The sequence below is a fragment of the Carassius carassius genome, chromosome 25, assembly GCF_963082965.1.
Source record: "Carassius carassius chromosome 25, fCarCar2.1, whole genome shotgun sequence".
NCBI classification, from domain to species: Eukaryota; Metazoa; Chordata; class Actinopteri; order Cypriniformes; family Cyprinidae; genus Carassius; species Carassius carassius.
In genome coordinates this window covers 7,883,717-7,898,291 of record NC_081779.1, presented here as the reverse complement: position 1 = coordinate 7,898,291, position 14,575 = coordinate 7,883,717, and the positions used below count along the sequence as shown (strand labels likewise).

Genomic DNA, 14,575 nt, shown 5'->3' with positions numbered 1-14,575 from the left:
ATCTTGAGATTAATTTCAAAGTAAATATGTTGCCTTCTTCAAAACAATTGACAGATGTTTCAAAAATTAGGAACTGCATCATAGTAAATATATGTGAAAACATAAGTTATGTGTGTGGGGCTTTAAACTATTTATTTACTAAGTGCTTTTATTAAATGTATTTGGTAGTTCAAATGATAGTACACAATGTCAATGTGCTACGCAATAGTTATAATTCACTTTATTTGAAGATGACTGTCCATACAGTTAAAATACGATTTGTCTGTACGGTTATGACCTAATAAAGAACTGTTTCACAGATTATCTGCTAAATGTATGAGCAACAGGCAAGTATATTCACAATAATGTAGTGCTTTTTATTAAAAAACAAACAAACAAACAAAACAAATAGAATATAAAACAGAAAAAAGTAAAAACCAACAGCATTTTTCATGCCTTTATAATTACAAACTTTGAACCAGAGTGGAAGAAGTTTCGACAAACTGTACACAACATCACAAAATGCCTGCCAGTCTGTCCATATACAATGCTTGCATCTTATTCTGTGATTGTCTAAAAATAACTAAGCAAATCACACAAAAACACACAAATACAAGAAATACAAGCATTATATGTATGACCGCTATCACAAAAAACAATGTCCAATTCTTGTTTGAAAAAAAAAAAAAACCTTCTAAATTTTTTTTTACAAATTAAAAAGATTACGAACATGATATTGGGATGACAGCTTGTTTTCTGCCAAAATATAATTTTACATTTTCATGTTGGTTTGTTTTTTTAGTGTTCAACACTTTGCAGCAATAAAACGAGGATCATTATATCTTTTTCTCCTCAAAAAGTAATAATAATAATGTTAACATTAATTATTACAGTGACGGGGGGCCAGGTGTGGGGTCACTGCGAGGTCATCAGACGATCCTCCCTCTCGCACTGAGCTCAAGTCATGTTTCAGATGCTTTGTAGCTTACACAGGAAATTTATAGCGATTATTAAATCATAATATCTGCCGCTTTCTCATCCACATCTTGTAATTTTACATGTGACAGTTCTGTCAATACAAATTGCAAAATAATCAGAAGAATCGTAATAATTATAATAATAATAACACTAATAATACATAAAGGGCTGAATCCTGTACAATAAAATACACAAAATCCATTATCAAGATATTGCTTTTGGAGACATTTCTCACATTTTCCCGTCTGTTTATATACATAGCTTGGCACTATACAATTTTCCTTTAGTTAAGTCAGTTTTCATTGTTTTTTTATTTCTTGTCGGTACATCTATTGGGTTTGAAATACTTCTCTGTCATAGCTGATGCATTAAGGGCAAAAAATCTCATCATGATTTTGTTTATTAACATTCTCCATGGCAACCTGAAAGGCCATTAAAAACAATAAAAGAAAAGAAAACAACAACACTAAAACCTGGACCCGACCCCGTCCCACACGCCCTGCAAACCACAAACCAAAAATCTGACATCACATGATACAACAAGTTCTTGTGAATTTAACCGTTTATTAACTGCTGTCAAGCCCTTAGTTGTTTTCTCTTTTGTATTTATATTATTAGAATGGGCTCACACACACACACACACAAACACCATGAAGAATCTCACACACTACCATTAACAAAAAACCGCTCAAGATAACGGCATTCTAAGGCGTTATATAAAGCCAGCGCACCTCCACTGCTAGATTTAGTTTTTGTTGTATTTTTAAGCTGGTGAATTAAATACTTTTTAAAAAAGGGGGCGGGCCTGGCAGCCATTCTAACCAATCACAATGGCCACAATAACAGAAGCGAAACATTCCAGCCCGGTCCCGAAGTCCCGAGCTCACAAATATGGATAGCCCCAGTCATGCTCCATTCTTAATGAAATTAGAGTATAACAAAAAACGAACAGAAAAAGAAGGTAACATACTTATGTTTTGCTTTATCATACAGTATTGATCAATACTGCGTGAGAATTAGTGTGTCTTATCCAAACATCTCCGGGAGCGAAGGATATCCTTGTTTATGTTGTTAAAAGTGCAGTTAGCCAACGTTCTTTCTCAGGTTTCTACTTTCTCTCTTTTTCTCAGCCTATGGGCAGTGAGTGTGCGCTACACTACACCTCCTATGATGCTTTTATTTTTATTTTTTGCCTCATTTTCATGTCAAGTCATTCCCATTGTCGACCATAAGGTGGCGCCGGACTCCCATTTTTCCATTTGCACCTGAACCAAAGGCCAAATATAGTACCTCTTAGTCATAGGACACATTTGACCAGTGAAGTCATAGTTCATCTGCAATAACTCAGAATTTCAAATCGTGGTCTATTTTCTTCAGTTTAAACTTTCCTATGTCTGACACTTGTACTTTCTAAATGCATCAAGGTTGATGACTTGCAGCAAACGGCAGGTCCTTAGTGCACGAAGCTTGGGCTGGTCTCTCTTGTAGCTCCTTTAGAAAAAGAAGCTGCAAGATATAAATATGAGGATGAAGCCTTTCACCGCAGCTTTCCCCCTTGTTGCCAGCTGTAGTCCACCTCTGCTTCTCCATTTTCATCATTCTCTTGCTGCTCTGCAGGCGAGCTCAGCAGAGTGTTGTCAACATTACTTCCTGCAAATAAATTCGCTCAATCCAAGTGTCCGTCTGCGGAGGCGGCGACCAGAGCCTTCCTCCAGAAGATACGTCACATCTATCGCTGTAAGGGAGACATTAAGACAATGGTTTTCATCAAACTAGAGGTTACTATTTGTAGTAGTGTGTGGCTACAAGAGCAGATTATGAATACACATTTTTTTTTAAATCAAAACAAAACTGGTTAAATATTAAAATATTAAGTAATAACTATAACAATTATATTAATAATTACACTAATAATATTTCCCATCTAAACTGCCCCCCCCCTGTAAAATATGATTAAATAAATGAATAATACAATATGCATAACAAATGATTGATCATTGTAATATTTATGAGTCAATCTAACAAAGTAATGTAAAGGTCAAAAAAAAAAAACAGTAAACAGTAAACAACAATATAAAGAAAAAATATATCTTGTAGTATACTATAATATACTTATATTAAACTTTAAAACACAAAATAATAACTGTTAATATTGATAATTAATTTTAATATAAGTAATATAATAATGAATATAAATGCAATGTAGTATCATATATATATATATATATATATATATATAGTATGAATAATAAAACTGTAAATTATGAATAAAACAACAAATTATTAGCCACATTAACATTTATGGGTAACAGAAAGAAATGTACGTCACATTTTTACCCCTACATAAATCAGAATGAATTTTTTTTTTTTATATATAAATTCTGTGATATAATTTAATACAGTTTGCATTCAATATTTCAGTGAATTTTCAATGAATGAATTCAATGAATTTCAATATTTCATTGAATCATTTGAGAAACTTTGAGTCTTTTAAGTCCCTTTCAAAGAAATCTTCTCATTTCAAAAGCACATTCAGTAATTTATGTTATTGAATGCCCAAAATAAAGGCACCAATAAAGAGGCTTTTACATTCTTTAGTTTAAAGAATTGAATTAGGTTTGAAGGAATGTAATGTGACTAAAACCTTTTGGTTAAATACTTTTTTTTTTTTTTTTTTACCATTCTTGCTAGGCGCCTGGTGCAGCAGGTCGAGCAGAATCTTGTTCAGTCGCTCTCTCTGTGCTTCCCTTCTTCCCAGGATTGATGGATGAAGAGGTAAAGAGGAGAGTGAGGATAAGCATGGGGCGTCCAGTGCATCTCGCCCTCCTCCTCCTCCTCCTCCTCCCCTCTCTCGGGAGCCCTCGTCCGTCTCTCTCCTCTCTACCCTGTCTTCACCCTCCTCTTCTTCCTCCATGTCTTCTTCCGCCCCACCTGTCCTCCTTTCCTGTGATGTGGATAGCTGGGATACAGGGGCGCTGGAGTCCTCCTGCGTGTTCTCTATCTCTCCCTCTGCTCCTCTCCCTCCGTCCTCGTCCCCATCTCTCGAGAAGCCGGCAGACAGATGATCACATGACACGCTGGGAGAGGGCTCTTCATCACACGCTGATGCACCTTTGGGCCGCTCACTCTTCCAGGCAGAGCGGCCGCCATTCCTCTTGTAGTTATCCGGCACATAGTGAGGCTGTAGTCAGAGATAGAATTTTAAAAATGAATGTGGATACAACTAGCGTACTTGCTTGATCAACTAGTTTATATTTAAACAGTCATGAGTTAGGTAGCTATGCATCAACAATGGAAAAAAAAGCAAACTTAATTTAATAAGATTTACAGAGAGTCGATATAGCCACTTCCCTTCCCATCCCATCTAAAACTGTCAAAATATGAATACAATAAAAAATGATGGGCTATAATTTAGGGGTGACTCCCAAAAAAGGAATGTCCAATTAAAATTTCAACCTTAAAAATAAAATAAATAAACATAAAATAATATTATTAAAAAGCAAAGTAACAACTATTAATGCCAATAAATATTAATTAATCATTTCCTATTTAAATCTGGAAAAATATGAATAAAATAAATTATTGGCTGAATCTCAGAAAGAAATGTCTAGGTCAAAAAAAGTAAAAACATCTGTAATGTACTGTACTTTAAATAAAACAAGTTACAATAGAGTTAATAGGAATAATAATTATGAAAATTAATAGCATAATGTCCCAAGTAATCCTGTAAAATATCAATACAAAAAAAATAAAAATCAATAAATAATAATAAAAAATAAAAATAAAATTATATATATATTATATATATGAAATTCACAGCTTATACAGTTACTCACTGAGAAATCCCTTTTCGGCGTCAGTCTCTTGGGGAAGTGGTTGAACGCATAGGGCTTGGTGCACACTGGGTACCGGTTTCGGTGGATCTTGTAGAACAGGTGTGCCGATTTATCCAGCCGGTAGTCACAGATGTAAACATCTGGTTCCTTTACCCCTTTTGGACGACCTGAATCCATTAGCAAGAGTAACAGGCATTAGCATGCAAAGTGCATGGGGTTTTCAGCAAGTAACGTCTGGTTCAGTACATTTCTTGAATCTCACTGTTGATTTGTTTATGTAAGACTGTTGTACGTGTGAACATCTCACCCTTGCAGTAAGTATACAGGTCTAACACACAGCACGTTTCAACCACCGCCTCCAGTGGTATGATCTCATAGAGAGGCACTCGGAACAACTCGTTATGATAGAAGCGACGGGAAGGAGAGTGGTGCGTCTCATGGGGACGGAAGTAGTGATGACCAAAGGCAAACCTCTCACCTCTAAAGAAAGAAAAAGAGAGTCAAGATCAAATCTAAGGTCTGTGATTCTGTTGATTAAAGGAATAAGCATTGACGACAATGATTTAGTCAAGACAGACATATTCCTTTCAAACAATCCTACCTCTACAACCAGAAGCTATTGACAGGAGGACAAGAACTTAGCCTAACCTTTACCCTAAAATCTGTTTGGATGTTACGAATGTTTTCCAGGGTCAACAAGGATGTCAATGCTTAATGCTGAATTAAAAGTAATTGAATAAGGAGACAATTTAAATATTGGTAGTGTGGTGAACCTCACTTTTCATTTTTCCAGAGTTTCTCGATTCGGAAGATGTCCAGTTTGTCTCTGTTGATATGAGACAGGAGACGGTATGACTGACGCACCGGCTGGCCTTCTGTTGTGCGTCTGCTGTCTCTCATGAGGTACACACAGTCACCTGCAACAACCACATGCAAATATAAATAAACTTAAACATGTCAAACCTTAGAACAGTAGTGCAGATTTAATTTCACAAACAAACACATGCACGTACCCTGATGCAATAGTAAGTCATCACGAAGCAGGCATATATAATAGATGGATCCTGACTGGGCATAGCTGGGTTGGGGCACCATTGGGACCTCCTGTTGAAACATGATAGGAAATACATAAAAGACAAACAAACAAACAAACAAACAAACAAACACACACACACACACACACACACACACACATCAATGTTTGTTTTTGTGAAAAGTGGGGACATCCCATAGGTGTAATGGTTTTTATACTGTACAAACTGAATATTCTATGGCCCTACACCAACCCTACACCTAACCCTAGCCCTCACAGGAAACGTTGTGCATTTTTACTTTCTCAAAAAAAAAAAAAACCTCCTTCTGTATGGTTTATAAGTGTTTTGAAAAATGGGGACATGGGTTATGTCCTCATAAGTCACCCTCTCCTTCTAATACCTGTGTCATACCCATGTCGTTATACAAAGTTGTGTCCTTATATGTCACAAAAACAAGAGCACACACACACACACACACACACACACACACACACACACACACACACACACACACACACACACACACACACACACACACACACACAACAGCTTTCAAGAGTTCCAAACTTCCTGAATGACAGAGGAGATCTTATTCCTGGGGTGACCTTTAAAATGTTGTGATAAAAGACCATATGGCCATGCTAAACACAGTCAGAGAGGAAGAAAGAATTGTAAAGTTACACAGACTGAAAGGTCACATACCCTGTCCACTGGACGAGGGTCACACAGCTCACAGAGATAATGCTCCACATCCGCTTCCAAACGCATACAATCACAGTGCTGCCACACCTGATGGACAGACACAGAGAGATAGATTACCTATACTTAAAATCAATAAACAACATATCACACGAACAACAAGAGTAATGACAGAATAATGAATAATTAACTGTAAATATTAGATATTAAACTTCAACAAGCCTTATAAACTGATGTAAATAAGTTCAGGTTGACAGTAAAATTACTAAAAAAAAAAAAAAAAAAGAAAGAAAAAATACATTTGATGACAAATGACAAAAGCACACAGCAAACTCACTAAAACGTAAACTCAAAGGGAAAATATAAAAACAAAGGCCAAGTCAAAATATTCTAATACTATAATACTAAATGAACCCTGATATTAGCATATCTTGCTTAATAGAAAAATATTGTCTGCCTGTCTTCACAAAATACCTGTAAATACTACAGATTTAAAAAGATATGGAGGTGTTGTTGGACTGTGGAAAATTTGCTGCAGTAAAGCTAGGTTGTTGTAGTTGGTTGTCAGGGTGTTGCTAAGGTGTTCTGAATGGTATTAAGGGTGTTGCTATGCAGGTAGTAGGCTGTAGATGTGTTTGGTTGTCAGGGTGTTGCTAAGGTGTTCTGAATGGTATTAAGGGTGTTGCTATGCAGGTAGTAGGCTGTAGATGTGTTTGGTTGTATGGGTGTTGCTAAGGTGTTCTGAATGTTATTAAGGGTGTTGCTATGCAGGTAGTAGGCTGTAGATGTGTTTGGTTGTCAGGGTGTTGCTAAGGTGTTCTGAATGGTATTAAGGGTGTTGCTATGCAGGTAGTAGGCTGTTGCTGTGTTTGGTTGTCAGGGTGCTGCTAAGGTGTTCTGAATGGTATTAAGGGTATTGCTATGTAGGTAGTAGGCTGTTGCTGTGTTTGGTTGTCAGGGTGTTGCTAAGGTGTTCTGAATGGTATTAAGGGTGTTGCTATGCAGGTAGTAGGCTGTTGATCTGTTTGGTTGTCAGGGTGTTGCTAAGGTGTTCTAAATGGTATTAAGGGTGTTGCTATGCAGGTAGTAGGCTGTTGATGTGTTTGGTTGTCAGGGTGTTGCTAAGGTGTTCTGAATGGTATTTAAGGTGTTGCTATGCAATTTGAGGATGCTGCTAAGGTGTTTAGAGTGGTATTTAGGGTGTTGCTATGTAGGTGTAGGCTGTTGATATGTTTGGTTGTCAGGGTGTTGCTAAGGTGTTCTGAATGGTATTAAGGGTGTTGCTATGCAGGTAGTAGGCTGTAGATGTGTTTGGTTGTCAGGGTGTTGCTAAGGTGTTTAGAGTGGTATTTAGGGTGTTGCTATGTAGGTGTAGGCTGTTGGTTGTTGCCAGGGTGTTGCTAAGGTGTTGTGGAGGGGAGCAAACCAGGTCCGGGTGGAGATCTGGAAGACAGGAGGGGGAGCACATTTTGCATCTTGCCTTTGTCTGACATAACCATTTCAGGTCTTGGAGTCTCTACTAATGAGCTAATGATCTGAATCAGGTGTGTTTAATTAAGGAGACTTGGAAAACCTGCCGTGTTGGGAGGCCTCCAGGAATGTGGCTGGGAACCGCTACTCTAGATGGTTGATTTTTGTGACAAAAGACTGTATTTCTAAGCCTCTTTAATATTCAGGTCCCTAGATATGCAATCTGATCACCCCTTGCCAATTTTACAGTCTACGAGGTGAAAATCTTTAGTTTGGTGACAGCTCTCCTCAACAGGGAAATTAGGGATTCAAATCTGTAATCTTGTTTATGAGCACATACCATGCACTTCTCACACTGGATCATGAGCCCCTCATCCTTGTACATGCCACAGATGCAGCGAATCACATCATCGTCTTTGTCATGGCTGCCTCCTCCATCATGGTGATGGTGGGCGTGGTCTCTCTCCAGCAAATCAGAGCTGTCGGCCTCACTGGCCGTCTCGCCCACAATTTCATCAATCTGGACAGCAGCCTCATGACGCGCACCGTAGTATGCCTTCCTCAGTCGACACACATTACGACCTACAGCAGACTTACGGCCATAATATTTCTGTTGAGAATAAGGAAATGTACAAGGGAGATTAAGGAAAGTAATACAAAATAAGCCAGAGAAGATTCTTTAAAGTGTTTTCAACATGTCTAATTTAGAAAAGTCACTTCGGACTTGTTGTAATTATTGTTTGCAGCATTTGGTAGATGTGGGTTTGCCCATGTTATGTTGCAACATATTTATTGTTTTTGCATATATATATATATATATATATATATATATACATATATATATATATATATATATATATACATATACATATATATATTTCTTTTTTTTTAAATAAAAAAAGATATACTATTTTATGTTCATTCTTTTTTTGACACTTTTAATGAGGACAAAATTACAAAGTGCAAAGTTTTTCCAAATCAATTATTTATTTCTATTTATTACATTAACTATAAATTATTTTCATTATCATTAGCCGTAATGATATCATAATGATTTACATTATAGCCTGCTATAATCATATTTGTGAGTAATGAGTGTAAGAGACACTAACCTCAGCATTGCGAAACACTTTGAGCATGTCTGCATCAAATGCCTCAACGGTTTTGTAGTGACCAGTGAGGATCTGCTTCTCTATTGTACTGAGATCTAGCGGATCGGTGACCTTCTCATAGTACTGTACATTCCTATGGACACATATGGACATAGCACAAAAAAGTAAGTATTGCTGTGAAGGATGAAGACGCCACAGTGATCATAAAACACAACTTAGGCTGTTCTCACTGCAGTTATTAATACATCAGAAAATGTTATTGCAGACTCCTTAACTGCACCGAATATTCAAAAAGTACATATTTATATAGGAAATTATCTGTACGAAGAACATAATATTTTTCTCACCTCTTCCTTGAAGGCAGGTTAAGCAGCGGAGCGGCAAGAGTTTGACCAGATGAATCTTCAAGGAACAAGAAAGCAACTGATTATGTGAGAATACAGGTCATAAGCAATGTGTTTATTTGAAAGTAAGTCTCATGGGACTGAGGCATTAAAACAAAAATGCACTAACATTAAATTGAAAGTAGAATAAACATTCTAGATTAAATAAAAATCAAAGCCTTTTGCAGAATCGCATACCTAACTATATGAATTTTGCATAACTAAATAATTGAAAATGACCTTTGCTTCTTGCTGTGCATAATGAAAATGATTATGCAGCCATTGAAGGGACTGCCAATAATACAATCAATAGCAAAAACTGCAGGTTTTTATGGGTGTGAGTATGATGGTGTTTGTGTGAATTAATTAGCATCTGTTTACCTTTGTAGCTTGTGATCATGTCACAAATCTCCTTAAAGATGTGTGCCAGGCGTGCAGTGCGTGTAACTTCCATGTTCTCCTCGGCTGCCGCAAGTCTTCGTGTGCGCACAGAGCGTGACGTCTGCAGCGCTGAGAACTGAGTCAGAAATACATCTGGGAAAAAAGCAAAACAATGCTAATCATGCAACATTGACTCCAATCAGAATAATTAGAAACTTGTGCACGTCCACACACCTGACTTGATGTTGCCATCATCGCGGATGACTCCTCCCCAGCGGGTGTATAGAGAAAGACCACTGTTCTCCCTCTCTCGCTCTCTCTCTCCCTCTCGCTTTAGAAGTTCCTGTTTCTCCCGCATCTTCTCCCAATTCCGCAGCAGGAAAACTCGATGTTTCAGCACAAAGTTTCTAAATTAAACAAAAAAATCAGTGGAGGATGTCTGAGTTTGAGAGATTAGTCTATTATATTAGACGGCATTTTCATATAAAGTCACATCGTTTAATTCAATGTGCCAAATGTAAACTGAAATGATGACTTGTTTTTGGCACAAAAACATCCTTGACTTTTAAATAGACTTGCAAAGCACATCAAATATGACCCTTTAAAACCAGCCGCCCAGAAAATAAAAAGTGTGAGATGGCATCCTACCTCTCTCTGTTTGACATAGGCTTCATTAAAAGATGCTGGTAAAACTTGCTGCTGTCACTGGATTCTTCCTCCTTAAAAGGTCAAATAGAAACAAAAATGGTTTCGCATTAGGAAAATGTTGTACTAGTAGCTACTGTAGCCAATAGTAGTGTGTCATTATTGAATGAACTGTCATACCCGCTTCTTCAGAGAGTGTTTGGACTTGCGTTTCTCTTTCAGTCTTCCCAGCCTCCGGGCTCCACCCCCTGATCCGCCCCCCTTTCCAGGCAGCCCATTGATTCGCTGGCTCTTGCCGCCAATGATGCCACGGCAACCCTCTGAGCCACACATGCATGCTTGCTGCATAGCAACAAGAGCAGAGAAATATAATTTGGCAAGCAAGAAGAAAATGTTTAACATCTACTAGAAGTTCATTCATCAACAAACACGAATGAAAGACCAGATGCTTTAATGCAAAAAAAGAAGGTTAATAGAATTGTAATAATATATAATATAATAAATAAATAAATCCAAACCCTGAAATTATTAAGTGGCTATGAGTGATTGAATCAACACCGCCGATCCTGACGAATGAAGTACAAGCATCCGCTACAAAACACAGCTGCATATATACACAATGTGCACGTGTATGTACATGTATCAGACATGCAGGATACGGGTGAGCACAACTCTTCCAACATACCTGTTCTTCTGTGTTGAAGGAGTGGAAGTTGTAGTCATATGTCAGTTCTGTTCCGCTGTCGATCTCTTTCAAAGCAAACAGACCAATACGGTACACTCCATTCACCGACCTGAGAGAAAGACAGACTCAAGCTTAGTCAAGTTTCTAAAGCAATAATACAGATTGTTGCGGCTACTTACAATATTAATATTTTTATATATACAATTAAAAAGAAATGGTCATCCCGTTAATTGAAATCAGTAATGCTGTGAAATATTATTACAATTTAAAATAACTTTTCTATTTGAATAGATCTTATTTTATAATTTACATCTATGGGGAAAAAGCTGAATTTTTAGCAGCCATTACTTCAGTGTGACATGATCCTACAGAAATCATTCTAACATGCTGGTTTACTGCTCAAGAAACATTTCTTATTGTTATCAATGTTGAAAACAGTTGAGCTGCTTAATATTTCTGTGGATCAGTGATTCATTTTTTTTCTTCAGGACTTTTTATTAATAGCATTATTTGAAATATAATTTTTGCATCAATGTAAACATTTTACGGTCACTTTGATCAATTTACTGAATAAAACTATACATTTCTTTCAAAACAAAAAAATCTTACTGACCCCAAATTGTTGAACAGTAGTGTAACCACGGTAGACGTCTTGTTTGTCTTACTGCTTAAATATTCAAGTCACCTTTATTTCTATAGTGCTTTTAACATTACAGATTGTGTCAAAGCAACTGTACAGTATTAAGTAGAGTGTCATATAATGCAAAATGACAATAGTAAGCACTCAATTTTCAGTTAAAGGCAGTTCATCATTGAATTTAGTGATGTCATCATCCAGCTCAGTTGAGTTTAAATGAAAGTGAAAGTGACGTGACCTTCAGCCAAGTATGGTGACCCATACTCAGAATTTGTGCTCTGCGTTTAACCCATCCGAAATGCACACACACAGAGCAGTGAACACACACACACACACTGTGAGCACACACCCGGAGCAGTGGGCAGCCATTTATGCTGCGGCGCCCGGGGAGCAGTTGGGGGTTCGATGCCTTGCTCAAGGGCACCTAAGTCGTGGTATTGAAGGTGGAGAGAGAACTGTACATGCACTCCCCCCACCCACAATTCCTGCCAGCCCGGGACTCGAACTCACAACCTTTCGATTGGGAGGCCGACTCTCTAACCATTAGGCCACGACTTCCCAAATATATTAATTAATATTAATAATAAATAGTATCTATGCAATCAAGTCGACAATATCGCTGGATATTAATATATTGTAGCTGCATTGCATATGAATGTTGAGCCTTGAAAGCAAATTAACTCAAGCAACATCAAGCATTCTGGGCTTGATACTGAACAACTAGGCTGAGTTGTACATTATGCAATAAGGTAGAATGAGGTAATTTTTGGCACAGATGTGGGTGTGTGCGCTCTAACAGCTAACCCCTGGGCAGCACAGCTGTGTCCCCCACCCTAAAACACAAGCTACAGATAATCGCTCTTCTGTGACAAGATGAATGATCTGCCACCATCCAGCCTACAAGCACTGTTTTTAATGTGTGTATGTGTGCATGAAAGAGAAAAACATAGACAGAGCAAGAGACAGAGATGGAGGAGATTACATTTTTTTGTGGAATGTGTGTGAACACCAACACTCAACGTGTGTGTAATTCTGTCACAGTATCAAGCAGATATTGCTCACTGACTCTGGATCTTGATTAATAATCTCATTGCTAATATATAATCTTTTAGATTCTGACTTATTAAACTAATTTATGAAACAACAGTTTCAACAGCAGTGACCTCTTCCTCTTTCATTTGGTCAACATGCCCACGGCTTACTCATAATTCAGCAATTTCTAAAGTCTAAAGATAAAGTCATTGCTCTCTCAGTACTTGTGGTTGTCCACATCCCCAATGACTCATCGTAAAAATGACCTTTCTGTTTCAGATCATCAGAAGCTGATGGAATTTTTTTTACCATACTTCTTCAGTGAGTCATCAGCGGTTTTGTTACACTCACCATTTCTGCATCTCACAGTTGGGCTCGCAGCTGTGGTTGATAAACCGAGCCTCGTTGCCCATGTGGTAGCTGTCGATGAACATGCCACTGTCCAGATTCAGACAGTAGTGCCCACTGTTGGAGAAGTACTGCTCCATCATGCGGCTCCTAAATACAAAACAGAATGGCTGAAAGTGTGATAATATTCTTCAAGGTTTATAAAAAAAAATAATAAAAAAAAAAACTTTTTTTTTTTTTTTTTTTTAAAAACATCCATCAATCATTATGGGTGCCTTAATATAATTGTGTATAAGTTACATAATTGTGTGATTATATAAACATTAGTGAATTGAACCAGTTCATTAAAACAAACTATCCGAATGAACCAGTTCACAAAAAATAATGTGATTTCCCATTGCCTGAGGCTAAGGATTGCAGGTAATAATGTTGTAAATAATGTTCATTTTCTTGCACAGACCAATCATTTTGCTTCATAACACCTCCATATATCGTCAAGAGCCACAGCTATTAATTTTGTGTCCGCTGATATGCTTCAATTCTCAAAGACGGGCAGCTGCTGACTTGCATTTTATGAATCACCAAGGACCACAGTTTCAGCTAAAAATCTTCTTTACTGTTCTACTCCAGAAAAAACGTCATCTACATCTTGGATGGCCTGAGGGCGAGTAAATTAACAGCAAACTTTTATTTTTGAACTTTACCTTTAATAATGCACTATGGCTGCTACCCTCACATTCTTAATTAGAATGTTTTAAATGCTTTTATGTTTGTGCAATTTTGTGCACAGTTTTAAATCAACACTATTAAAAAATGGTAGCAATTTTATTTTGTTTTATGTGATTTTTAAGATATTTTATTTCTACCTAGCTGTATGAAAACATCACATATGTTCTGATGATTTGTGATTCTGCCTTGACTTTGTGGCAGTAGTGTGTCAGTAAAGAAAAAAAAAAGAAAAAAAAAATCTCTATATATATATATATATATATATATATATATATATATATATATATATATGACATATGACTCAGGACCACAAAACCAGTCTTAAGTGTAATTTTTACCCAAATTGAGATTTATACATCTGAAAGCTGAACAAATTAGCTTTCCATTGATGTATGGTTTTATTAGGATCGGACAATATTTGGCCGAGATACAACTATTTGAAAATCTGGAGTCTGAAGGTGCAAAATCACCTTTAAGGTTTTCCAAATTAGGTTGCAATGCATATTTATCAAAAATTGCTTTTGATATTTATGGTAGGATATTTACTAACTATCTTCATGGAACATGATCTTTACTTAATATCCTAATGATTTTTGGCATTAAAACAAAAATTTATAATTTTGACCC

General features: G+C 37.0%; 1 protein-coding gene across 3 annotated transcripts in view; it reads right to left on the bottom strand.

The window, feature by feature from the left end:
- Window positions 1-335: 335 nt before the first annotated feature.
- The window catches only part of LOC132104054 (histone-lysine N-methyltransferase ASH1L-like), a 41,254-nt gene continuing 27,014 nt past the window's right edge, over window positions 336-14,575 (bottom strand). For all 3 annotated transcript variants that reach the window (XM_059509242.1, XM_059509244.1, XM_059509243.1), the window contains 16 exons: window positions 13,223-13,369; window positions 11,203-11,311; window positions 10,698-10,859; window positions 10,521-10,591; window positions 10,107-10,279; window positions 9,873-10,025; window positions 9,456-9,510; window positions 9,109-9,241; window positions 8,337-8,606; window positions 6,530-6,616; window positions 5,807-5,897; window positions 5,572-5,710; window positions 5,101-5,273; window positions 4,794-4,960; window positions 3,637-4,138; window positions 336-2,692 (listed from right to left, as the gene is read on the bottom strand). In XM_059509242.1, coding sequence (XP_059365225.1) covers window positions 2,601-2,692; window positions 3,637-4,138; window positions 4,794-4,960; window positions 5,101-5,273; window positions 5,572-5,710; window positions 5,807-5,897; window positions 6,530-6,616; window positions 8,337-8,606; window positions 9,109-9,241; window positions 9,456-9,510; window positions 9,873-10,025; window positions 10,107-10,279; window positions 10,521-10,591; window positions 10,698-10,859; window positions 11,203-11,311; window positions 13,223-13,369 — 2,524 coding nt within the window. In that variant the 3' untranslated portion in view covers window positions 336-2,600. The remainder of the gene's footprint in view (window positions 2,693-3,636; window positions 4,139-4,793; window positions 4,961-5,100; window positions 5,274-5,571; window positions 5,711-5,806; window positions 5,898-6,529; window positions 6,617-8,336; window positions 8,607-9,108; window positions 9,242-9,455; window positions 9,511-9,872; window positions 10,026-10,106; window positions 10,280-10,520; window positions 10,592-10,697; window positions 10,860-11,202; window positions 11,312-13,222; window positions 13,370-14,575) is intronic.